We start from the raw sequence: 26,701 nt of genomic DNA, 5'->3' as shown, positions 1-26,701 counted from the left end.
ACACAAAAGTCAGTCGTCGTATCAGGTGTATAAAGGTCTTTTCAGCTGAACTCCATCATGTGCAACTTTTCTATTTCTGAGCCCCCAATGTCTGAACGGGCGTCAGCGTTTAAAAGAAGAAATGGTGACGGATGGAAGGATGAAGAAGACAAGAAAAGATAGAAATATCAAGACGTTGATGATGATTAAAAGGCTGGTGGTTCTGAGATGGTTTTAATTGTTGTTAGATGAGGGTAAGTTATAACCGACGATCAGTACCTCATCGACGAGTTCCTTTAGGTCACCAGTCGTAGTCGATCGGGGGAGCAGAGGCCCGAGGAAACCGGGTCAGAGTGTCTTTATAAGGGGAGCTACATGTACACACACACACACACATATATACTGTATATATATATATACATATGGGAAATTCTTTATAAACTCAACATCTGTGGAGAAATGTTGCACTGTCCACTCTCAAAAACATCCCTCCACCAGTTAACACTGCGGCATGCAAACAAGCAGAGACACCGCTCGTACCTGACCACAGCGAGGTCTCCGTGGATATCGCACGCTTGTTCACCGTGATTACCTGTATTACCCATACTGCAACACAAGAGCGAGGGCGGACAGGTGAGAAAGAGAACTCGAAGACTCCGCTGAAAGCAACAAGGATGGAGTGATCCTCAGAGTCGAGGTCGAAAAGAGAGGAAGAAGACGCAGGAGAAGATGGTGAAATGAAGATCCAGGGTAAGAGAGGAAGACCATGCTTGTGATTTGTGATGAAAAAAAAAGTAAGAAAGATCCAAAGTCAAAGAATCCCGTATCAAAGGGGGAGTGGGCGCACGGAGGATGATGGTAGGATGCACGTATAGCAGACAAACATCAAAGAGCAACAAGCCACGGGTAAGAGCAGCTGGAGAGAAAACGGAAACAACACGAGGAGAAAATCAAAAGGGCCATGGAAAGAGATAATGACAGAGAGAAGGAGAGAAAAAGATTAATTAATTTCGTTTTGATCTACAGAAAAGATTCAGAAAAACTACGAGCAAACCTAACTAGATTTGACTGAGCCTTTACAGTATGTGCGAAGTGTGCGTGTGTTTGGACTCACTCCTCAAAGACGTCCTCTGTGTCCATCCTTCTGTAATACTTGGCCAGTTTGATGGAGAGGATGATACTGGGGATCAGAAGGATGCAGCAGCCTCCCAGACCAAACCAGAAGGTGTTCTGAAAAACATGTTAACACGTCATTTTCACCTCTTTTGTCCAGTTAATTTTTCTTTGAATCACACAGTAATCCCTCTAAAATAAACAGATTTTTAGTGCTTAATTAATTTGTCATTAAAGTGAAAACTTGTAAATGAATTAATCATTGAAGGCGCTCTCAGCCTCTCAAATACAGTGGTAGAAGACGTATTGAGATCCTTTAAAGTCGTAAGTAAAAATTAGCAGTAGCACAGTGTAATGCACTTGAAGTATTAATAGTAAAAGTACTCATGCGGGCGAATGGATTATTAGGATTGATGCATTTTCACCAGTATTTTAATCTTTACATGAGGTTTATTTTAGCGTTGATTCGTTTTATCAATCACTGCATGACAACTTATTAACCAATTACATGTTTTATATGTAAAATCTGTAAAATAACTTGTTGTGCACTAAGAAAGATCAATATTTGCATCAGAAATGTAGGCCAGTATAAGTATAAAATAGTACTATATGGTAATTATACAGTACACACATTTTTTTTCTTCCCTATGATCGGTATTTTAATATCCTTTGGTTTTGGACTGTTTAGTCTCCATTTTCATATTCTAAAGATTTAAAAGAGTAACAAAGAAAAGAGATCAACTGATGATGAAAATAATCGTTAGTTGCAGCGTACAGATTTCACACAGAGGCACATGCACATGGATGCACAAGTAATGTACACATTCTGAGGCACAGATGGGACCGAACATATACATATAAACATGTGTGCATGCAGCCCATACAGCTCCATGCTGGAGTGCTGATATATAAAAATCTCTGTTTATGTTGACTACAGTCTTTGGCTTGTTTGAGCTCTCATTAAACTCACAAACTCACACACGATATATAGCTGATATGTTAATATAAAATTTTACAACTCCTCGGGGCCGGAGTGAAAACGGGGAAGAATCTACAGTATGTGTACTGTATGTTCCTCCCCGTCCTGCCTCAAAACAGACCCTATCTCATCCCTGTGTGTGTGAGCGAGTGTGTTGGAGACTTGAGAACATGCTGTTCTCGTTTTTGTGGCCCAATGACTCCACAGTCTTCACTGCTCCAGAGAACCCAGAGCTCCCTAAAACCGTCAAAGAGCCGTTTATATTTTTAGTGGAGACTCAAATACATGCGAGGGGACATGTACTGTACATACAGCTGTGAAAGGAGTCAGTGCACCTCAGCAGCCTGCCACACACACACACACACACACACACACACACACACACACACACACACACACACACACACACACACACACACACACACACACACACACACACACACACACACACACACACACACACACACACACACACACACGCGCACACACACACAAACCACAATGTTCTGTCTCCTTACCACTGAATCGAGTATGAAGGTGCACGCTACTATCTCCATGCTGTCGACCAGGTTACTGATGGGTTTACACTGGGCCACCTCTGAAGTCAACTGTCAGGGAAAATACACCAAAAGCCCAAAAAATATAGATTACAGTGTTTGTATGAATGACCTCCAACGTAAAACCATGACTTGATGAGTATATTGGTGTAGCAGTGGAAAGATGATCTCTCCTGAACCTTCTTATTAATTTAAATCAAAGTGGCTTCCTGGGCTGAGAAACCCTGAACATCACGTTGACTCAAAGAGTGCAGCTCGAGTTTTACTGTTCATGTACAGGAACATTTGTCCTTTGGGGTTGTAATTGAGCAGTTTGAACCTTAAATTTACTCTCTTCCCTTCTGCTGACATACTAGCTAGGTTCCCATCCAAATGTAGAGAAAACGTCAAACAAATTTTCAGAAAAATCTGCTTAAAAAAAATCTAATTTCGGCACGTTTCCATCCACTATTATTACGCAAATATCAGGTTTCTCTTGGTCATGTCTGTTGTGTTGGTTTTTATTTGAATTTTAACTTTTTTTATGCATTTAAATATGTGGATGGAAACCTAATGTCTTAAATGTAAAATATGAATCCACAATCTTTAAAAGGAGACATGATGATTATGTGTACATGGTAGTATACTCACCGAGTTTCTAACCCAGAATGTGTACTGTTTGAAGTATCCCACCAAGTTTTCTGTGTAGCCCTTTGTTTCCTACACACCGACAGAGGAGAGAGAGGAAAACACGTCTGCAAATGTGTGACTGCAGTCAGTTGGGGGTTGAGGGTTACTGTGGATTACTAAGGTAAGATAAAACACTGAGTCATTTCATACATTTAAGCAAGAGTTTCTATTGTAGTGGTGTTTCTGCTCAGGTTAATCAAGCTCGGAATAAAAGCCGATGTTGTTAAGGGGTTAAAGGTTATTTAAACATCTGGTTTAAAAGTTGAGCCGAGCAATTGATGAAAATTTGGTTGTTTTTTTAGATCAAAACGCCATCTATCATCATCTGAATGACCAGTTTAAAGCAACAAGTATAGTTACATATTGTTCATTGCTCGTATTTGCTGTTTTATTTACCTGTCTCACCACATGGGAGGCGTTGTGAGAGATGAGGTACTCTGCTGCATCGATGGCACTCAGGACATTTGTGACCTTGACCTAAAAGACAGAGAGATTCTTTTGTTCTTATGAGACAATTGGAGAGTAATTGTTAATAGTTTGTTTTTTAAGTTCAGTTAATAAAACAGAAGTTTTCTGCATTGTTCGATTCGTAGACTTCTTCTTTATCGTATTTACAACAAACGATGGTTCCATCAAGTTTTTCAGTGCAAAAGTGAATCAGTGAACGTAAATCTTACAAGGTTTCCTGTCTTGTTGTTGATCAGTCAATATGAAAGTAAACTGTCTTTAATAAACCACGGCTATAAAACAATAGAGTAACAGTAAAACAGTACTGTTGTGTTTTAATAGTTGATTTCTTTCTTCCTCACCGGCAGGTCGCTGGACATCCTCTGCAGTTGCTTGATACTCTGGTTCAGTGTGCTCTGTGTGAGCACAAAAACAAAAACAGTCTAAATGTCTCATGTCTAATTAACAAACACATCGCGTCACGTCACGTCACGTCACGTCACGTCACGTCACGTCACGTCACGTCACGTCACGTCACATCACGTCACGTCACGTCACGTCACGTCACGTCACGTCACGTCACGTCACATCACGTCACGTCACGTCACATCACGTCACGTCACGTCACGTCTGTCACAACATTAACGACACTTCTACGACAAACACGCACAAATAACACGTCACATTGCAGTGTATGAACTGCGGCTTACCCGCGCTTTGACATATTTCTGTCACCATTAAACGAACGACAAGGAAGAAGAGAGAAAACAATTTAATTTATTTTTTCCTCAAAATTTCTTTAAATGTGAAACTTTCTTCATGTAGTTTGTAGAATTCAGGTACATTTTGTCGCACTTTATCTGCAGTTTTATATGTCAGCTGTTTACAGTAAGCTTTAAAATGAACAAGAGTGCACAAGAGTGTTCATGTTATATAAAACACTTTGTCAGAAGAAGAAACACATGTTTTGGATATTTGCTTGTGCATGTGTATGAAGGGTAGGTGTTTCATGGGAGAGGTGATTACCATTGCTTGCTCCATTGGAACCACCTGTTCCCTGTGAATCTGTCTGATACTGCTGGCGTGTCCTTTCAGTGCGTTCTCCAGTGCACCACGTGGCTGTAAACCAACAAACACACACACACACACACACACACACACACATACACACACACACACACACACACACACACACACAGAAAGGAGATGATATAACAGTTTGTTGTAGTTACATATTTAGGATAATAAGGTAATGAATATTAACTCAATTATTTATTATTCCTTCTTCTGTAGAAATAAATGCACACACTAATCTTTCTGTGGCATGTCCCATGTGCCTTTAAATGGGACAGTTCCTGTACTATGTTTTATGCATGTGCCATAAATGTGTGTGTGTGTGTGTGTGTGTGTGTGTGTGTGTGTGTGTGTGTGTGTGTGTGTGTGTGTGTGTGTGTGTGTTCAGGGTGAATGGACAGCTTGTTCAGACCGACTGAGCATGAAGTGAAATCCTTTTCCAGAGAGGCTGTCCAACTTTAGATTTGGGCTTGTTGGTTTAAGAATATTTCTACTTCATTCCTACAGTTTATCATGTCAATATACATTAAAATGAAAAAAGGCAATACGCAATAATCTCTAGTCAACTGCCTGGGTCTAAATACTTTAGCAGCATAAGTTAAACTTGAATGGAAACTAAATGTGACAGGTCCCTGCAGCTAAATTCCTCATCTTAGTCAGGCTGCAGAACTGTAAGTATAACTTGCATGATACTTAAAAAGCAATGTTTACTGCATATGTGTGTGTAAAACATCACTGTAATCATATTTCTGTACGAGTTTGACATTTGAATGATAAAAGCTGTCATGATGTTGCTGTAACTTGTCGGTACGATTATGATGAGACTCACCAGTTGGTCGGCCTGAGCCTCCAGGTCAGTAGAGAAAGACAGGAGATCCACGAGAGTGACTCCCTTATTTACCTAAAACAACAAAACAAGGCATTCGCTCATGAATGCTGAAGTTTTTAATTCATAATCTCAATAAGAATAAGCTAAAAAATGCCTGCTCAAAATTAATTATCTTCTTCTCATGCTGAGAGCATTTTATGTTTGTATCAGTATCTTCTTTTACAAGAGAATAAGCGTTCAAAATTAAACTGTGATGCATCAGTTGTATTTGTAAACTATGACTGTTTTTATTAACTTAACGATTTATTCCTGCTTTTTGTCCCCATATGGGAGAAATGTACTGTACACAGACAGACACACAGACACACAGACACAGATTACCTCAGCCAGGAAGGCTTCATAGTCGATCTGTCCGACCCCAGAGTTTGCAAAGTTGATGAGGTTGTCCCTGCCCGCCTGCTCCAGCAGCGTGATGTCCTGCAGATCGACCTTCACACTCTCAAACACTTTGGCCAGATCCCTGTTGTACTGTTGTGAAACGCACATATAAACTAGTAAGTTACCGTTCATCCTGCTCCACCAATTCATCAGTAACACACATTTTTTTAAGCATTTCTTACACAGTAAACTGACACGTACCACAGTTCTGTTGAGGAAGGAGTTGATGTTGAACATTGTCTCCAGCTGCAGAGAATGGTACAGACCGTTGTTCTCAAAGCAGTCCCTACGAGACAAAACATGGTCACACACTGAAACTGTTTTTTTCATTGCGTGAATTAATTTTTTTGGACATCAAGAACTAGACACACAGTAAATTGGCATTTTACCTGTACATGCTTCCCAAAGTCAAGTCAATGTTCGGATTCTGAAACAGCATCCCAGGAAGGAAGTTCTTCTTCTGGGGATGAACCAGGAATGGTGTGTCTATGATCTACCCACACACACACACACACACACAGTGTTGTCAATTATGCAACACGATCCTGCACTGATAAAACTTTCTCCAAGGTAAACACACAGAGAGAGGAGAGTGTAAATAAGATCAGGGAGGAAGAGAGTTTGTTGTTAGCACCTTAAATAGCTGTCGGTTGGCGAGCGGTTCACACACCATCTTCTCCACGTTGCCACCAACAACAAACAAAGTGGTCACGATGGCCATCAGCACCCAGGAGAAGATAAAAGAGAAGCCCACCCCACTGAAAGAGCAAAAGGCAGAGTGTGTGAAACATAAATACACAGAAATATCAGTGGATATCTGCTAAGAATAACTGGCTAAATACATTATTCAGCAGGGACAAAGCTGTATAAATGTTAAATGGTGGGACCTTAGAGTGTATGTAACTGAGCTTTGGCCATATTTTATCTGTTTAGACCTTCCTATCTGTAACTTTTTAAAGTCAAAATATCTATAGTCTACGCAGCGTCTCAACTCACTTTCTATTTTCTAAATAGTGAACGACATTTACTGTCTGCCATTTTATTTACTGTGACTGTTTAGTGTGCATTATACAGAGACTTTTGAATGTGTGAATGAGGGAGTGATTTCAGACTCGGCCCCCTGCAGTTTGAGTGTTGGAACATTGGTATGGTAACGTACGCCATTAGCAGGTTGCCGCCTGTGTTTGATAGGCAGCCGCGTGTTGTTGGTGTAGCTTGCTTGTCGTAGCCGCAGGTGCCACACAGCAGACCGAGGGTGTTGAAGGCCAGGACCAGGACGACCATGCAGAGCACCCCCACACAGCCGACCCACCTGCGGCACACACACACACACACACACACACACACACACACACACACACACACACACACACACACACACACACACACACACACACACACACACACACACACACACACACACACACACACACACACACACACACACAGACTTAATGTATTGACCATAACTAACCATAACCATTTTCATAACAGCTGATTTTTTTGGTTCACTTGGAGGCAGTGGAAACACAGCATTGGCATATTATCCACTTTATAAGTTTATATGGAGGATTTTATAGCAACCGCTTACTTACACAGACACAGAGCTACATTATCAGTCTTTTAAAGTGTGTGTTTCTGGCCACCTGGTAAATGTAAGTCCACCAACTCTTAAGGGAAATATCTGTCTCCTTTGCTGCTAAATGCTCCACTATGTTCAACAGCTAGTCGCTAACCGTGTCTGCCTGCTGTCTGGTGCTGGGCAGGTCATTTTCAGTGGGTTTTTAGAGCTTTTTTGATGAAAAAAGCTGCCTGCTGCGGATGAAAACAACCCTATGAGAGCGGTGAGAGTGAACCAAAACACGAATGATGTGGCCTAACAGCTAAACAATGAGCTGAAACTCAATATAAAGCTCTGTAAAGCTGATGAGAGATTCAGGGGAGCACTAAAATAAATGCATGTATTCACTGTAATTATAAAAATATTGATAACAGCCATTTTGAAAAGAATTAGTTAACCCTGTGGAGGCTCAATTCTTGTCCCTCAGATGGGAAGTTTGCCCCCATAATGTGACTATGTAATGTGTGTTTCTTTGTTCCCACCACCTGTACACTGACAAACACGTATGCACAAACCTGTAGAAATCCATTTGGTCAAGCTGTGGATAATAGGACTCAATGCTTTTCTGTCCTTGGTTGAGAAAAATGGTGAAATTGGCCAGAGAAGGTTCCACTGGGAACATCTTGGAGAAGCTGGTGATCTCTGTGCCAATCTTATCCAGCATGCCTTTTACTCCTATACACACACACACACACACACACACACACACACACACACACACACACACACACACACACACACACACACACACACACACACACACACACACACACACACACACACACACACACACACACACACACAAAGAAAATAATCAGAAAGCAAAATTAATAAGTGCATTTGTTTTTTAATTTCAATTAGAAGGCCTGTCAACTCAGAGGTGACAACAATGAGAAAAGGGGGGTCTAACAGAAGGCGGAAAAGGGTGAAAGAAGGACTTACGAGGTAGTGCTGTGGTTTCATCATTCACAAGTACGCAGGTGAAGAGGAGAGGAGAAAAAGTGAAAGACTACAGTCAGATTTAATGCGATACCAATTTCAAAGAAGGGAAAATAACTATATTTGTTAGGCAAACTAAATACACATACATTCAGTACACACACACGCACGCGCACGCGCACGCACACGCGCACACACACACACGCTCTTGTGTACCTGAGACAATGTTTTTAGTTTGGTCTTTAACCAGTTTTGGTGTATCATTAAATGATGAGTAACCCTGGAGGTGGAACGTAACAGAGAAAAGATGATTAGGAAAAATATACCATTTCATTTTAACAAGGATGTTAAAAGCGAGCTGCCTAACGAGACAGACACTAACCTTTTGTACAATGTTGCTGAGGTCAGTTCTCAGGACGGTATTGACATTGGTCAAGGCGTGATTGACATCTGGGAGCTGACAGACAGAAAGAGGAAGAAGATGAGTAAATATGGAGATACTGCAATCAAAATACTCATTTCCATTCATTTCCAGGTTTTGTTTCTTATCTCAAGTGTCGGAGAACCTTTACTTTCTCTTTACCTTGGAGAAGTCAGCGTTGATTCCCAGCTGGGACAGCGTGGAGCGGATGGAGCTGCAGGTGGGAGACACAGCTCCGTTAGTGCAGGCAGGGTCCGATAAGGTGTTGGACAGAGAGGCGCGCTCCCCCGATAGACTGGCCTGAAGTTTCCCCGTCCCCTCCTGAAGAACCTCCAGAGAAGAGCTGACGTTCTCTAGGGCCTCTTTGGTCTCACGCATAGCTACAGGAGAGAGAGGGAAGAGGATATCGGATTAAAAGTTAGAAACAAAAACTACACTTTTACTAAAATAATCCAGAACAGTGTGTTGAGCCTAATACGGTTTATATTGATACACACTCACAAGTCACGCAACCACCACAGAACTATCCAAACTGTTACGATAACACTGACCACAGATAAACAATCCACAAAGGAAAACCACAATAGAAGACGTTTACAGGGTACAACAGTGGTTCTGATCAGCTCTGATTACCTTTGATGGCATTCTCAACTTTTGCTTTAGATAAAAAGAAATGTGAAGAAATCAAAAAGGAGAAAGGAAAGTTAAATAAATGGTAAGGAGGTATGATATGGAATGGTAATAAGCCATTTAAAGATACATTGGGATGATAATAAAACCACACGAGAGGAAACTGTGCAAAGTAAATCATTCTGCATCACAAAATCCATTTATCTAATCATACATAGTACATATATGTTGCAACGGTGTCACAATGTTTGATTTTTAGTTCAGCAAAATAAGGGTTGCTTTACGATATCAGTTCATAGAAACATTCAACATGATCAAAGTGTATTATTTTGTATTTAGTCTGGCTGGGATATATACCCTTCCGCTATTTTTTTATCTATTTTTTATCTATTTTTTTAATCTATTTTGCATCCGTGCCTGAGCACCGCCCAAGACGATTGTAACTGGTTTAAAACAGCAGTGTCCAGCCCTGCTCCTGGAGAGCTACTGCCCTGCATGTTTTTGGTTTCTCCCTCCACCAACACACCTGACTTTAATGACCTACTCATTATCAAGCAGGTAAAGCCAAGGGTTGGATAACAAGCAAATCTTTAGTGTGTTAGGCGTGTTAGAGTAGAGGAAGAACCTAAAAAATGCAGCGCAGTATCTCTCCAGGAGCAGGGCTGGACACCCCTGGTTTAAATAATACAAACAACCCAGAGTTTTTTCCCATTTATCCCAGAATAATGAGCCGTTGTAGCCAGACCGTATTCCTGTGCTGAGTATGGTCCGGCAATGTGAAGGTATTTTGTATTGAATTCAGGGTTCTTCACATTTTCCATTTCAAATTTTCAGACTTCTCTGAGGATTTTTCAGTCAATATTAAACATCTGAATACCGATTGTTGATGCTTATTATGTAAATAAATGTTTTTAAAATCACACTTTTAACATGTATGTTAAATTCTGACATCTGATGTGTGCCATTATGTTGCCAATTACAAGACATTTTTACCAACATAATGTAGCTCATATAAGTGAATGAACTCTAAACCGAGACATGTTCAACACACAACATTTTATCCAAACTAAATGCTTAAAAAGTGAAATTAATAATTGTGAACCTGCAACACCACAGACAGGAACAGTAGGGATGTACAATTAACTCTTTTCCCTTTTTCCAAACTTATCCAGACCTGGAAATTACTCAAATTTAATTCCATACTTACCTACTTACCTACTCGTGAATTAAACAACATAGTATCGTTTGGCCTGATTAGAGACTTCTGAGCATCTTATGTAACACAAAACATTAACAGCATCTTATAGTTTAGTAGTTGATGGCTGAAGAGGTTTATCCTTGAATTTAGAAATAAATATGAGCAATCAGATGTGGCGACAGAAAGAGGAGATATTATTTCAGCTCCGCAGCATCACCACTGCACTGTGATACTACATCTCACTGTTTGAGCTGAACGGGAGGTTTTAACAGACGCTAATACAGAGTGTGTGTTACCTCCTGCCATTCGCAGCGCAGTGTCCAGTGAGGGAACCACCTCTTTCTCCAGCTGACTGTGGATCCTCCCACCCAGCAGAGGCCCGATGTCTGTCAGGAAATGCAGAAAAATCAGGCGGATTTATGACAACGATACGGTCATAAATTAGACAAATACTGCATGTAAACAGTTCAACTTACTGTCGAGGTCTGACAGGACTTTGTTTTTTGCTGTGGTGTACTGGGCTGTCAGGTATTCAATTTGCTGCAACAGAAAAGACACACTGCACATTCAAACATGAATGTTTATGTCTTTTACATAGGAATATATGTGTGTGTGTGTGTGTGAGAGAGAGAGAGAGAGAGAGAGAGAGAGAGAGAGAGAGAGAGAGAGAGAGAGAGAGAGAGAGAGAGAGAGAGAGAGAGAGAGAGAGAGAGAGAGAGAGAGAGAGAGAGAGAGAGAGAGAGAGAGAGAGAGAGAGAGAGAGAGAGAGAGAGAGAGAGAGAGAGAGAGGGCATACCGCAGGTGTGTTGTTTGCAAATGTCTTCAGGTCTCTCATGTTGGTGTTGATGAACCGCCGAGTGTTCTTAATCTGGGAGCTGACATTATGGTTCCCAGCATATGCAATGAGTACTCCCACACTGAAACACACACACACACACACACACAAACACACACACATACATACATGTACAGGATGAGTAAAGTATAGACGGTGAGCAGTATTCACCAGCAGAGGGCAGCATGGTTACAAGTATTTCTGTTGCATGGGCCTCAGAAGTCCCTCACTGGGAGTTCACATGTGACCGGACTGTAAAGTCACATTTCTCAGCTACATATCTCTTTATTTATATCGTTCTTTGGTTTCTTAACAGTCTAGAGTTTTTGATTCCACACATGTGTCAAAAAGACTTTAAGACGGACAAAGAGTTGAGAAAGATTACAGAAAGATCTACATGATGTTCAGTCAATCATTGCACACAATATTTGAACATATTTCAGAAAATTAACATCTCACTCTACTGAAATGCATCTACCTGATGACTGGTAAATAAAACAAATACATGTAGTAATGAATACTGACTTAACCTGGTTTTAACCTGGTTTGTCAAGGAAATTCTGTACATTTCGTGTTGTTATATGCTGTAGCATCCTTAATATAGTAAAGTCAGAAAGAAGGATGGTTAATGCTTTGACAGTTCACTGTTTTTAAAAACAATGAAGAACGATGAGGACCGCCCGGGTGCTGAGCTGACGAAAGTTGTTATGTTTCCTGAACTTGGATATTATTTTGTGCCTTTTTAAAGACATTTGCCGAGCCTCAAGCAAAGCTTAGATTGAATGTCAATAGATTGAGAAAAAGAAAGAATCTTCTGTGTGAAAGATTATGAAAGAATCACAACAGCCGACCCTGATCAGATAATATCTCCATACCTCAGAATGGCCACAAAGTGCTTCATGTACTCGTGTGTGTTTGTGAGCACTCAGACAGACAGAGAGGCCTCTCACAGTCAGCCAAGTGATATCAGTAACACCTGACTGTCCTGCAGTTTAGATCGTATTTCTGCAACTGTGCACCTACACTATATAGACCAACACCTATACTTTCCTACACAGCAGGTAGACTGCAGACATGTTCCAGTCTGCATGTGGACAGATGTTGTTAAAGGGAAACTCCACAGGTTTTACACTTTTAATTTCTGTTTACGGGTCTTTACGAGTGTGACTGCATATGTGACAAAAGTTATAAATTGCATAAAGTGATGTCTACTAAAGTTGTACTCCATAAGAATTGAGATTTGTTGTTTCGAGCGGCATCTTTGGCAGTAAGATGTAACTGCCTGTTCTTTCAGAGCCTCCATCGTGTCACGTTCATGGTCAATATGTGTGATGACTATTTTTATTTATTTTTTGCTCTTTTGTAAACTTTATTGAAACACATTCACCTCTCTACTTCCAGTCCGTCTCCTGTATGTTACCCTCTTAAATCCATACACACATGTTCCTATTACACCTCTACTCTTACTACAAGCCTGACTCAGAAGTTGGAAGTTCACGATTTCGGATTACAAGTGAACGCAGCATAACTGGCCCACAGACCAACCGCAGCGTCACTAACATGGCGGCGTATTTACATTTAGGGAGGGAATGTCGCCACAGACACTGATATTGTAATACTCGGCAAAAAGGCAATTAGAGGCACTTTCATTAGTGGGTCTTATGTTTGTTTTAACTTGTTCTTTGATAGATATTAACTTAAAAGACAATTAAACAGATACAAATCTTACAGAGTACAACTTTAAGGTTAGTTGGAGCTGAAGAATTCTACAAGATCCAAAATAAAAAAGAAAGTCGTGAGTGAGAAAGAGGTGAAGTTCACACCTCTCCTCGTCTCTGCTTGAGACGAGGGGCTTGAGTTTACATTTTCCACTACATCTGAATCTCCTACAAAACTTTTCAACAGTCAAGTTGCATTATGGGCAATGTAGGCGCCAGGTTTTGGCAAGGAATGCAAATATGTGTCTGGTTCTGCTGCATCAATTTTGATTTTTTTTTTTAAACCGTCCATTATGAGTCCAACAATGATGTAGTTAAATCTTTTATATCTTTTAAGAACCGAGATATATCAATACACACAAACATGACAAAACAGTACAACATAAAGGTTTTTTACACCCCTTGATTTTGCATAATTTAGATACATTTCTGTTTTTATAAAGCTCATTCTAGCTAGTTACCTTTTTAGTAATTTGTTTGTGTTTGTTGCCTTTAACACAGATTGCACAGTGATGGTGAGAGAAAAATGCAGGCTGGACTCTAAGCGGGGACGTTGTGGTTCATTTGTCATATTAACTTCTAAGCTTTTTAATTTTACGATGTGAGGGGGGATTAAAATTCAGAAAACATTTGTGTACAGGTTGCTTTGGGATCTTGGGAAGTTTAACAAAGCATGCGCCCCTTTCTCTTAATCTGAAAAAATATAATATATGTCGAGGTCTACAGTACATGTAAATACTTTTTCCAGTATCCTGCACAGTATATTGAAAATCCACTTTCCAACAACCCATCAGAATGCAGTTAGACGCACACTTATAATACCTTAATGTCTGTCATGAAAGAACAAAGAATCCTCATGATGATAAATAAGAAGACAATAATGATAAAAACTGACGACTCACGCGATGAAGATGGACGTGGCAATGAGCGAGGCGGTGTAAAAACCTCTCTGACAGTCGACGTTCTTTCTCTGTCTCTGGTGCATCTCCCCTCCGCAGTTGTCACAGCATCGACACACACAGAAACACATGCCTATGATGGGGGTGAGCACCACGAACATGATGCCGATGGTCGAACAAATGAGGAATCCTGCCTCATAGTAGATCGACTGCGGGAGGAGAGGGTTCATGCAATCATCATTACCCTTCACATAGTCATTTTTGAGACACTGCAGAGTGTATTATTTGAATACAATGTTATGAAGAGTTTACCTGTAGTAACAGGACCACATTTTCTGGCTGTGTACCCCACAGTATGTGCACACCAATGTATGCAGATGCACACATGCACACACACGAAGCCGTAGCAAGAGGGGGGAAAGACAGACAAAACAAGGTCAATGTGACAGCCGAGAGATTAGGCAGCAAAATTCCAAGTATGAAAGACGGATGTGAAGGCAACGCAAAGTAGGAAAAAGATAAAAAATGGTAAAATTATCAGAATCTTGAACCAGGGGAACCCTAAAAGACACACCGCCATGATATAATTAAGATGTGTTACTGTTCCGTTTTTAAAGTATGTGAGAAATATATAGTTTAGTCTGCAATTTCTTTCAAATGACACACACTCTTAGGCAGTAAAATGTCATTAAAAATGTCAACACTTATATGTTTTAGAGTTTGCAAGAACATCTTTCACATGTATTAAATGAATAAACACATTTATCAGTAAAGTGTCATAAAGTTCACCTCAAATATCACTAAAATCAAACGTACCTTTCTCCATTCTTCTATTTTGATTCCACCCATGTTTTGTTGAATGACTTTAATAATTAGATCTGAAAAAACAAACAGAACAGATATGTAAGTACACAAGTTTTCCATCTGCAGAAACTCTCCCCTAGAATTATACTCACTTTATTTTAGGGTCAGTACATGGCTTGTACATGACTCAATCATATACACTTCCTGTGTAACGTTTGAATGAAAAATCCATTTATCTGTTCATGAGCCGACTCATGAGGACAACACAGATCATGAGGACTTATATTTTAATTTCCGAGGACAATATTGTGATGTATTTCCTCACATATCTAGCAGCTGTGTGTTTTTGCAGAAGCTGTTTGAACTGTGTAGTTTGCCAGCGAGGACTGCTGTTCAGTCCAGCTGTCTGTGTGTTTATATAGGTCAGCCGACACTAAGCCTACCTGCGCCTCACCCTGACTCTTACTCAGCAGGTGCACACTGATTCTGCCACACACATGCTACCAACACCTGTATGCATACACACAAAGAAACTCATACAGTACATGCTACGTACAGTATGGGTATTTGACAACATGTACATTAAAAAATAAAACCTATTATATACAAACTGATGCATGTAAATCTACAGCTGAAAGAAACAACACGCGTAAGTGCATTTATTTAGTTACATTTTTGAGGTGCTTGTACTCCATACTTTACTTTATACTTCTACTCAAATTCATATCACACGTTAATGTTATTTTTACTCTGTTACATTTATTTGACAGCTATAAATAACCGGTTACTGTTAAGATGAATACAAAATATAACTTATATTCAACAACCATCAACCAATAAATGATAAAGTACATATTACTATAGATTCAGCTGCCCAGCAGTATATGAAGTGGTTAGCTCCACCTTTACCAATTACAACATGTACTTACATATTAACGCGTCAACAATTATAATCCAGTAGTATCATATTTATATTTCTAAAATGGGCCATTCCGCATAATGAATACTTTTATTTTTAGGACTTTAAGCGTTCATGTGTTCGCCGCGGTCACATACAAGTCGCTGTTTCAAGTGTTAAATAGAATGAGATAGTTGGATAAGATATTATACATATTCTTGTGCATAAGTTTTCATTTTTGTGTTGATTAAACTGGTATTGGATCAGTATTTGGTACCGACTGATACTCAGAGCCCAGATATCTGTATCAGGACTGAAAAAGTCGGATTTTTCTAGACTGTGGTACTGAAGTGAAACCCGTGAGTGCTTCTTCCTCTACTGACTATGTAGACATGTACAAATATACATTTATAGAAACATTGGGCACTACTTGCTTGAAGCTGCATAGATGAAAAAGGCTTTTCCCCCAGTGTTTGTTTCATGAGTTTGTGAGATCTCTCACACAGAAACAAGAGTAAACAATAAGGTGCTGACACGGGAACTAGTTCCTCAGGTTGGTACAGGAGGTGCCACTGCACATGACCAGCAGATGGAAGCCAGTTTAGCATGTAAATGCTGACACAGCTGTCACACACACACACACACACACACACACACACACACACACACACACACACACACACACACACACACACACACACACACACACACACACACACACACACACACACACACACACACACACACACACACACACACACACACACACACACACACACACACACACACACACACACACATACACATACACACACACACACACACACTGAAATATTGTGCCTCTTGCTTGCCTGCTGGCCCTCAGGTGAGTTGAGAAAACACATGTAACTGAAATGTTGTGTGACTTTATTTATTTGCAACCTCTGTTTTCTCACTTTTAAAGTTTTCCAGTGAATGAGGAGAGTTAAAGTACTTTTATTACTATTACTGTGTATGCTTTGTATACTAAAGGTTTGTTTATCCGCTCTCTCATGTCATACCCATCTCCCCACATTTCACAGGGCTGCAAATAATTACTTTCATCATCAGTTAAACTGCTAATTGATTTGAATCTTTTTGTCAGTAAAATGTCAGAATATAGTGAAATATTAAATTTCTTTCCACGGCGAGGTCTTTAAATTCTTTGTGGACTTTACAACATATGACATAAAAAAATAAAATCCGAAAAGGTTCATCATTAGAAACAAAGTTGCAACAATTAGTTGCAGGTTAATTTTGTTTTGCTAAGTTTGACTAATTAAATAATTAACTAGTCATTTCTGCTCTCTATCTGATTACTGTCAAAATAAATGGGAACAAGAATAGTTTAACATTTGGTTTATTGGACACAGTCAACCAAACAGTGTCTTGTTTAATGTGATCTTTACGTGTTTTCTTTCACTGAATGATTGGCTGCCAAGCAACAGCCTCTAAATGAGGTGAGGTTTTAAGTCTGTGCTTTAAAAGTAAAAATGTCTCAGAATAAGCCTTGCTGCTGAGTAAAAGGAGTTTTGCGACCATATGGATAATCCTCTCAACACCACCCTCCTGTCCTGCCGGGTGGCCGTCTTATTTTTCTCAGAAGTGTTTATGAAAAGCGGTTCACCTGCAGGAGTCCTCAGTCTGTCATGTAAGGTGAAAACTTCTGCCTCCGTTAACTCTACAGATGCAGCATATGAGCACATCTGAGTCATGCCGATGCCACCTGCCATGCTCAGGTACTTAGTTAGCATTAGCCTGGGAGGGCAGTTAAGCTTAGACAGCTTAGTTCAGTGACCCAGTATAGGAGGTAGCTACTGCAAACGATAGGAAGAGGGGGGGATAAACTACCAACAGAGTTAGACCTGCATGAACAGACCACTGCCCGACTTGAACGGACGTGTCTGCTGCAACAATAAGGATGATTCTGTACCAACACACGCATAAGTATCGTAGCATTTTCATGTTTTCAGTGTCTGTTGGGAAGACTTTTTAAATATCATTGTCGTTATTGAACATTTTATGTGTGTTTCTTTACTTTTTCATCATAAAAGGCCTGTAAAGAACCCCAGTTGTATTGGATCCACAACAAACACACACGTTAACTTAGGCTACTGTAAGACTAAAAATGTCAACAAACACTGCAGCTAGCTAACTGTTGTGATGGTTAACGGTCCGAACCTACAACCCTCTTACTGCAATGTTTAAATATAGGCTCGCACCACCTACAGGCCTATGCTGACCTGCTCTGGGAGATTACTGGAAGTTGTGGACAAATCCTTATGCAACCCGACAACCATCTCCACTTTATACATTAAAGACCTCATTTAAAGTAAATAACTGGTAACGCTCTCAGCCCCACGTTCACAAAACAGAGGGCTGGAGCTGACATCGGCACGACTGCATCAACCACTTGACTTGGTTAATCATGGAAAGTGGTGCAACTACAGAAAAACTTAAAACCAAACTATAATACTACTATTACTTTTAATACTTTGAACCTCTTTTAGATGAAGCAAGTGAAATCACAGTTAACTGCTGGAGAAATGGAAGTTTCAGATTACATTCAGTGACAGTCAGAGGAATATGGTGCTGAAAAGAAAGCATTATTTAGCTAAAATAAAAGCTATATTTTCAAGCAGAAAACTCATTATAATTAAGCAATGTCTACTTTCAACCCCTCATTACAGGTTGAATGTGTTAATGAGCTGAGAGCAGAGACCAGGGAGTGATTTTCACATCTGAGACATTTCTAAAGGGAATTACAAACGCCTGCTGTAAATCATCATTATTGTTTTATTTGAGGGTTTTTGAGTCCTGCAGAGGAACTATCCACTGTGTCACAGGAAACGAGAAAACATTAGAGAAAAGCCTAAAAAACATGAATATTTGTCAAAACGTGTTATTTTTTCTTTCCTATGCAGTTCCCCTCAGATTTACCACGTAAGGAAAAGTCCTGATCCACCAGGCTGGGAACCACTGCTTTAAGTTACTGCAGACCACTAATTGTCGTGACTGAAATGGTTTTGAAACAAGTTTAACATTGGGGTTACAACGCGAGTTTGTGCAGTAGCTCTAAAGATTAAAAGAGGCATGGTCACTCCTCTAGTACAATCTTTAGTACACGCCATAACGTTAATAGGACGTGATGTTGTGGGCTGCAGTTCAAAAGGTGTTACGACACCAGTCATGTTTGCCAAAGCACAGTTATATGTAGCGCTTACTGTTTGTTACTTTAAATACGACTAACTGTCCAGTATGTTTTACTCTATTTAACATGAGGCTATAAGTACAGAATGTATTTTTAAGGCAGCAGGAGCTAAAGAAAGTTACAAAGCCGAGGCAGGAGCAAAAGAACTAAGAGGATTATGTGTGTTTTTTTTAGTCCGCACTCGACACTTCCCAAAAGAAATTTAGTTTCAAATTTAGATACCAAAAAACAAGAGATATCGATTAATCTGCCAATTATTCTCTTTATTAATTGAGTGGTTGTTCGGTCTATAAACAGAAAATTGTGGAAAGATATTTAGTTTACTATCCCATGTCAAGGAACATAAGCAAATATGTGTCATTTTTGCTAAAATTTAAAGTAAAACAAATTACTTAAAGAATGAATAGAGGTTCAAAATGGTTGCCCATCAATTTTCTGTTGATTGACTTATCGAGTAATTGACATGTCTCTTCTTTCAGGTCTACAAGTGACACCCAAATGACATACTGTCCAGTTTACCATCAAGAAAACACCTTGAAAACTATGTGCTTGCAGCTATTTACATAAAGTGTATGAAAGATGAATGAATGGTAGCTGCAATGTGTGATGCAGAAGTGCAAAGTGTTACACAGAAGTTCAGTGCTCTTCATCAGGTCTCTGTTTGTTTGGGCAGATCTGACATATAAGCATAAATACTGCACATGATAAACTAGACGTCCTCCCTTAAATATCCTTATCAGACAACTGATTTGGCTTTCTCTTTAGTTCCAATCACTGTAATTAAGGAAAACAGACAAATACCATGACTATGACCCACTTTCGGTATGTGTGTGTGTGTGTGTGTGTGTGTGTGTGTGCGTGCGTGTGTGTGTGTGTGCGACAATGCCATCTGTAGTAGCTGTGCAGTGTTAGCATTAGCCCTGTGGATGCTAATCCTCTAATCTACCCTGTGTGTATCTGAGGGATAAGACACGGCCTCCTCACACAGAGGAAGAGTCCAAAATGCTTCTTCATCATAAAAACAAACGTCACGCAGATTTGAAAAGACGAATGATCGACTCAGGAGAAGAAGCCAAGTCAAGAACCAATAAAGGGCCTCTTTTAGCAGCAATTCACTGATTGCCACAGACTTTTCGTGAGATTGTTAAAGCTTATAAAATCCAAATTATCATCCGACAAGACCAACCAATCAACCACATCTCCTCAGACTGCCCAACACTGAAGCAGGGTTGTATGAGGTACCAGTGGTATCAGTGTTTTACCTACAGTGGATGGCGGTCTGCAGTACCTCAAACAACCCTACTTTAAAAAATGAATGGTCCCTTTAACTTCAAATCAACCTCAGCCCTGACCCCGACCCAGTCACCTCTGCAACAGCTAATTATACCCTGCCGCAAGCCCTCGCCTCAACCTTGGACATCCGCACTGCAGGAAGCATTATTTGAAGGGGTGACAGAATTTGATGCAAGTGTTCAAGATAAGATACTGTACCACAAAGGAAATGTCCGCAGTTTCTTAAAGCACACAATAAGGAGACGTATAGCATACAAGCCTCTATTTGCCAAAAATCTACTTCTCGAGTTTCTCATGGTAAAAACTTGGTTTGATTCTATGGTTGTATTTTTTTTTAACCTAAACTTCACAGGATGTAAAACTATGCGACCCAAAATCCAATAAATTACCACTGTCCATAGCTAAACTCATATACAAATTCTATACTCATAAAAGTACATACAGGTATAATATTAGAGGGGAGAGACAGAAAACAAAATGTTGGCGATAATTCAATATGATAATTCATCGTCTTGTAAACAAATGGATGGGATGAAATCATATATTAAGATATAGTGACAAACAATGACACAGTCTAAATTGATAATAATGACTACATTCTCACTGACATTTCTAATATGAAATATTTTGAGGGAATATCATTTGAAAACTTCTGGTTTTGTCTTTACATCAGATTATTCGTGTAGCATGGAAACACTGGAATAAGTACTTTTATTTCTCAAGTACTAAAAGTGCACAAGAGTATACAAAAATATGCTTCACCATATGATTATTTCATATACACTAGGCTATTTATTCATGAAAGTACCAGAAAACGTGCTATAGCATGATATATATCATTATGGAGTTATGGAAGATTTTGCCCACATTGCCCCGTCCTGGGTACAATTTTGGGTATATACTGAAATGTGTTGTCCAGAGCTATTATGATTAGCACAATGAAATGTTAAATTAAGAGGTAAAACCCAACCAAATACTTTATTTAGAGTTTATTTATTCACTTTTTTGTGCAAAAGCCTGTATAGTAAACTGCATGATGAGGTACTGAACATCTGGCGTTGTTTAAAACAGTTTCATCTGTCTTAGCAAACATGTTCAAACTGTTCGAGTAACATGCACAAATACTCAAAGTCATAATGATCCCTTTAAGTGTTTGGATTCACAGACACATGAGGAAGGTGCTTGTGAGGCCTTTTACCAGTTAATTTAGGATTTCTAATTTAACTAATGGCTTTACTTTACTCTGTTGTTGACAAGTAAATTTAGATAATTAAGTTCATATACGGTCAGTTGAACCTGCCAGACTTCATGTCTTATGTAATGCAGTTGTAAACAGCGTAATAATGAACCTAGAGATATGTGCGTGTTTGATGTGTGTGACAAAAATGCTTGATTTGGCGTCTATGATATGTGATGTGGGAGTGTGTGACATGACATCCAGGTGGTCTCTACCTGTGCGTGTGTATGACAGTAATTCATACTGGAAAGTCCCCGGCAGTAGCGGCATATGGTCCAGTGGATTAAGGTATTATGCAGTGATGCAGGTGACTGAGAAAGCCTCCTCTAATCGCTGATCTGCTAATTGATTACCCAGCCAGCGGCACTAACCCTGGACACCAAAATGGCAGCAACTTAAAACCTTCAATCCTATTGCACTATGGCGTCCTCCAACGTGACCACTCCAAGTTGTATAAACAAACAAACCCCTTTAAGTTGGTTGTAGCTCTATATATCCATCACTGGACTGGACGTCACCAAGTGGCCAAGAGAGCAACATTCACTATGTATACAGTGTATTGATCCAGTGACGGACCTGATCGCCTTTTAATCACCTCAATAATGTTAAAGCATGGCCCCAGAGAGGATCATTTATGAGCTATGACAGCTATTGATCCCAATAACCTGCTTCAGTGCCTCCATTCACATGCTATTTTGAACCAGTGGCAGCGGTTTTTGGAAGTCATGCGTTGACTCCGCCATGATATGTCACAACTTTAAGTTCAGAGAGAGAATATAGATACCGCCGCATGTGCAAATAGTTCCTGCAAAAGCGGTCTCTTTGAGGTTTTAAATGTTTCTTTGGACTTTGTTGTTTAATTTATGACGTGAAACAGGTCAGTCAGAGTTTGTCGTGCTAGAAAGACACTAAGGCCAGTGGTTTCCAACCTTTATGACTTGTGACCCCTCCACACAGGTGAGAGTTTGCTAGGTTTATGTCCAAAGACTTAGTTTTTCTTCTCATTTTATTTGATTGTTGAAACCTTAAGATGTGGAATGGTTTGCACACACAAAAGAAGGAAAACGAAAGGAAAAAGTCAGAATAAACATGTTTGTGTGACAGTAATATTTTTTTGTTGTCACTTTAATAATCTTGTTACCCCTTCAGTTTTCTCTGAGGTCTCAATCCCCAGTTTGGGAATAATTTAGCTATAGATTTACACAAAATACTGATATTGTAACCAAATACTGACAGGTGAGGTGTTGGTGCTTTGCAGTTTCTGCTATCACAGCTGCTATCCAAAACTCATAATGACATCATGCACTGTTACCATGCATCTCAACCACTCATACTTTTCTTTTTATCTCCTAATTGCAGTGTGATGGACTCTCTTATTACAGATCATACATTTCTTTTTGTCCATTCATAGCTTATCTGAAAAACACTGCACAGATGCAGTTTCTGTGCAGCTGTATACAGTAACCTGGTCATATTGTAACATAGATGTACCTGTCAGTATTTCTTTTGGTGAGTTTGAACCATTATTTGTACTTTTTCACCTATTCTACAGTGTACGTATGCATATTTTATTATATATTGAGTTATTTAAGCGATGTGTTTATCCAGAATGACTTATATCCAGAAAAAAAGCATAAAACCCTGACAGTTTGTCCTCCTGTGTGTGGAGGACTAAACATGACTTAAGTCTCAATGAATTAATAAAAAATAGAAATAATAGAAATAAATAAACCAATAAATGCATGAATAAATGGGACCTCCTCCCTCATTAACATATGGAGACAGAAATACAGAAATAAGTAAATGTGGGTGAATAAAAATGTAGAAATAAATGAAAAGCATGTATTTATGTATTTATTTTTTAATTAATTAATTTATACATCATTTTATACATTTTTTAATTCATTTATTTCAAAATTGAGTTATTTATTGATTTCTGTATTTAATTATTTATTTCTACATTAATTTATTCATTTATGTAAGTATTTCTGAAATAAATAAATACATTCAAATATTTATTCCTGTATGTTAGACATTTATTCCTGCATTTATTTTTTTACTTATTTCTGCATGTATTTTATCCTGTTTTTATTTATTTATATCCGCTTTTATTTATTCTTTTATGTATTTTTTTCTGCATTTATTTATTTATGCCTGTATTTATTTATACATGTATTTCAGCATGTATCTTTTTATTTATTTCTGCATGTATTTTATCCTTTATTTATTTATTTCTGCTTTTATTGATTTTTTTTTATGTATTTATTTCTGCATTTATTAATTTATTCCTGAAAGTATTTAAACATTTATTTCTGCATTTATTTATTTACTTAGACTTGAGTCATGTTTAGCTTTCCATAAATGTGAGCGGAAGAAACAGAGTGAAGAGGAAGAAAGAAGGGCATGGGTGAAGGAGGAGGAAGAGGCGGCTGAAGGATAAACTCACCTTTGGGAAAGGGGTTCGGTTGAATCACGTAGAGAAAAGCGTGGACCATGTGGAAGAGGATCCCAATGGGCCCTGGCTCGAAGTAAGCGTGGGTATTATAAACCGCCGACGGTACAAACCCAAAATCCAACGGCTCCACCGGTGGAGGGGACCGCTGCCTGCGGGAGTCCACCCGGCCATCAGCCGGGGTCTCGTCCCTCTCATCCGCCTGCTGCTCTCCGCTTGTGCCCCCCCAGCAGAGCAGCAGGACGAGCCACCTCGCCCACAACATGGCTCAGAAAAGTCCAGTACAAACAGAAAAGTTAACAGCTCCTAGCCCCGGTCGTGCTACAGTCTAGCGGGGGATGGAGAGGGGAGACGGGCTGTTGATGTGAGGACACCTGTCCGTCCCTCGGTGGTTTTTCCCCGCAGCTCACAAACCAACCGTCCGAATGAAAACTTTTAAACTTCACATCCAACGGTCGAGGTTCGAACAGCCGTTAGCCTGGTTTCTCGGTGCGGACTCGTCGCGGACATTTTTATTCCCGGAGACTTTCGACGGTAGAGGAAAGGACCGACGGCTGAGGATGAGTCCGTTATCCCGGTGTCCTCACTCTCACCGGCCCGGCTGCTGTAATCCCGCGTGTGCACGTAAAACGCTCAAGAACGCTCGTGCTCGCCGAAAGCTCGCCCGGTGATTCTTCTGTGGCGCGCGACACCGCCGTGTCCAATCAGGTGTCATCTGTTACGTAGCAACAAGTAAAGTAACCGAGTACATTTACTCAAGTACTGCTAGTGTTAACCTTTATACGGTCACGGGCTCTCAAACTGCGGCCCTTGTACCACTGCTGGTACTTCAAAGAATCTCCAAAATAAATTAAAAAAAAAGGAAACATTAATTACTAAATCAATTAAATACTAAGAAAATACTTTTAAGGTCCTTGAAATGTAATTTAAAAAAGGTTTATCATTTTTTTTGTCTGGAAAGTTTCCAGCAAGTTACCAAAAATAGGCCGCCCCTTTGCAACCCTAGCCTGGATAGATTACAGTGTCTCACCCAGTGGCGGATTAAGGTGGTCAGGGGCCCCTAGGCTACTGTCTGTTTGCCCCCCCCCCCCCCACATTATTAATCATGCTTTATCAGAAAAAAACCTGCTTGAACAGAAGAAGAGTCTGCAACCTTGAAAAATCCTGTCAATTTATGAATTTCCTTCAGTAGATCTTGGTCCCGTTGTTCTTTCAGTTGTTGTGCTTTTCTTTTTCGTGCACCGCTATCACATTTCCTTTCTGACATTTTGCCTCTATACTGTCTAGTGACAGTGAGTGACGTATCATTTGACAACACAACTGACCTTCTGACCCCGATTGGGTAAATGTGTCCCATATCTATCCAATCAGCTACTTAATTTAAAAAAAAATATGTTTTTAAGGGCCCTGTAGGAGGCAAGCACATGTTTAACATTAATATATGATGTATAAATGTGAATATGTTCATAATGATCATGGTAATGTCTTAGTATTGTACGCACCATAAAAAGCTGTGTGTATAGGCTTTAGGCCGCCCTAGCTGTTATGCCCAATTTATTATGCAACTCAATTTATTATAATATTTGTAGTAGGGGGTTCCTGCTGCTTCTCTCTTTTAGCTGAGGGGTCTTTGGTCTAAAGAACGTTGAAGACCCCGGTACTAGGCTACATTAATTTAAAGACTTTAGGTCAGTTCCAGATTTAGATTAAGAATACGAAATATAATGAAAAAATAAATTATATTATCATATAAATACAGCTTATCACCAAGAGGGAAATTTACAAGCTACCCAGTATTATATAAAGTAATATATACACAAGTATCAATCATTTAAATAAGCAATATACACATTAATGCATTCATCACAATTCAGTAATATAATATACATTATTCTGAAATGGACTATAATGTGTTTACTTTGGGTTCATTTTGATGCCTTTTACTTTACTTTTGTGCTTTTAAATTTTAAATGCATGCCTTACTTGTGACATATAACTTGTGTTTTAACATGACTATGAAGGTCAGTCAACCTAAATCACCAGATTAAGTCACTTAACAGTCTCAATCAACCATTTCATCAGTTTAAATTTAAGATTTCTACATAATTCTGTCATACATACACTTTTTTTTTTAATAGTGACCATCAGGCATTCGAAAAGGAGCCTCCTGCTGGTCTGGCTGTAATGTTAATGCAGCTAAAAGTTGTGTGTGTGTGTATTTTTACACCTGAGCAGCAGAGGTCAGATTCAGGGGTTAAGGGAGAAATGATTCATGAGCCTCAAACATGTACGCACGGCGCCTAAAACCTTTAAGCCCCGCAGAAAGCATTATTGAGTCTGTTTACGAGAGAATCTAACGACATAATGTCAGTGGCTCTCTGTATGAATGTGAGGCAGGTCATTGACTCTATTCTGCGGCGACCTTCAGCTCCGGGGTTGATC

General features: G+C 39.5%; 1 protein-coding gene across 1 annotated transcript; it reads right to left on the bottom strand.

Annotated features, from left to right (window-relative positions):
• Positions 1 to 839: 839 nt before the first annotated feature.
• Positions 840 to 24,524, bottom strand: prom1b (prominin 1 b; the record flags this gene model as incomplete). Its single annotated transcript, XM_083935598.1, has 26 exons — positions 840 to 895; positions 1,094 to 1,209; positions 2,590 to 2,679; positions 3,259 to 3,327; positions 3,694 to 3,774; positions 4,107 to 4,160; positions 4,455 to 4,472; positions 4,771 to 4,863; positions 5,648 to 5,719; positions 6,029 to 6,175; positions 6,287 to 6,371; positions 6,475 to 6,578; positions 6,720 to 6,843; positions 7,245 to 7,397; positions 8,222 to 8,381; positions 8,862 to 8,925; positions 9,028 to 9,102; positions 9,229 to 9,446; positions 9,700 to 9,723; positions 11,191 to 11,280; positions 11,371 to 11,434; positions 11,691 to 11,811; positions 14,350 to 14,555; positions 14,659 to 14,685; positions 15,163 to 15,224; positions 24,254 to 24,524. The coding sequence occupies 26 exons, from the start codon at positions 24,522 to 24,524 to the stop codon at positions 865 to 867; spliced, it is 2,619 nt and encodes an 872-aa protein (XP_083791724.1). The 3' UTR covers positions 840 to 864.
• Positions 24,525 to 26,701: the final 2,177 nt, after the last annotated feature.

Source organism: Echiichthys vipera (assembly GCF_963691815.1).
Source record: "Echiichthys vipera genome assembly, chromosome: 2".
Classification (NCBI taxonomy): domain Eukaryota; kingdom Metazoa; phylum Chordata; class Actinopteri; order Perciformes; family Trachinidae; genus Echiichthys; species Echiichthys vipera.
Note: the sequence above shows the minus strand (reverse complement) of the source record. Positions and strands in the feature narration are given on the sequence as shown.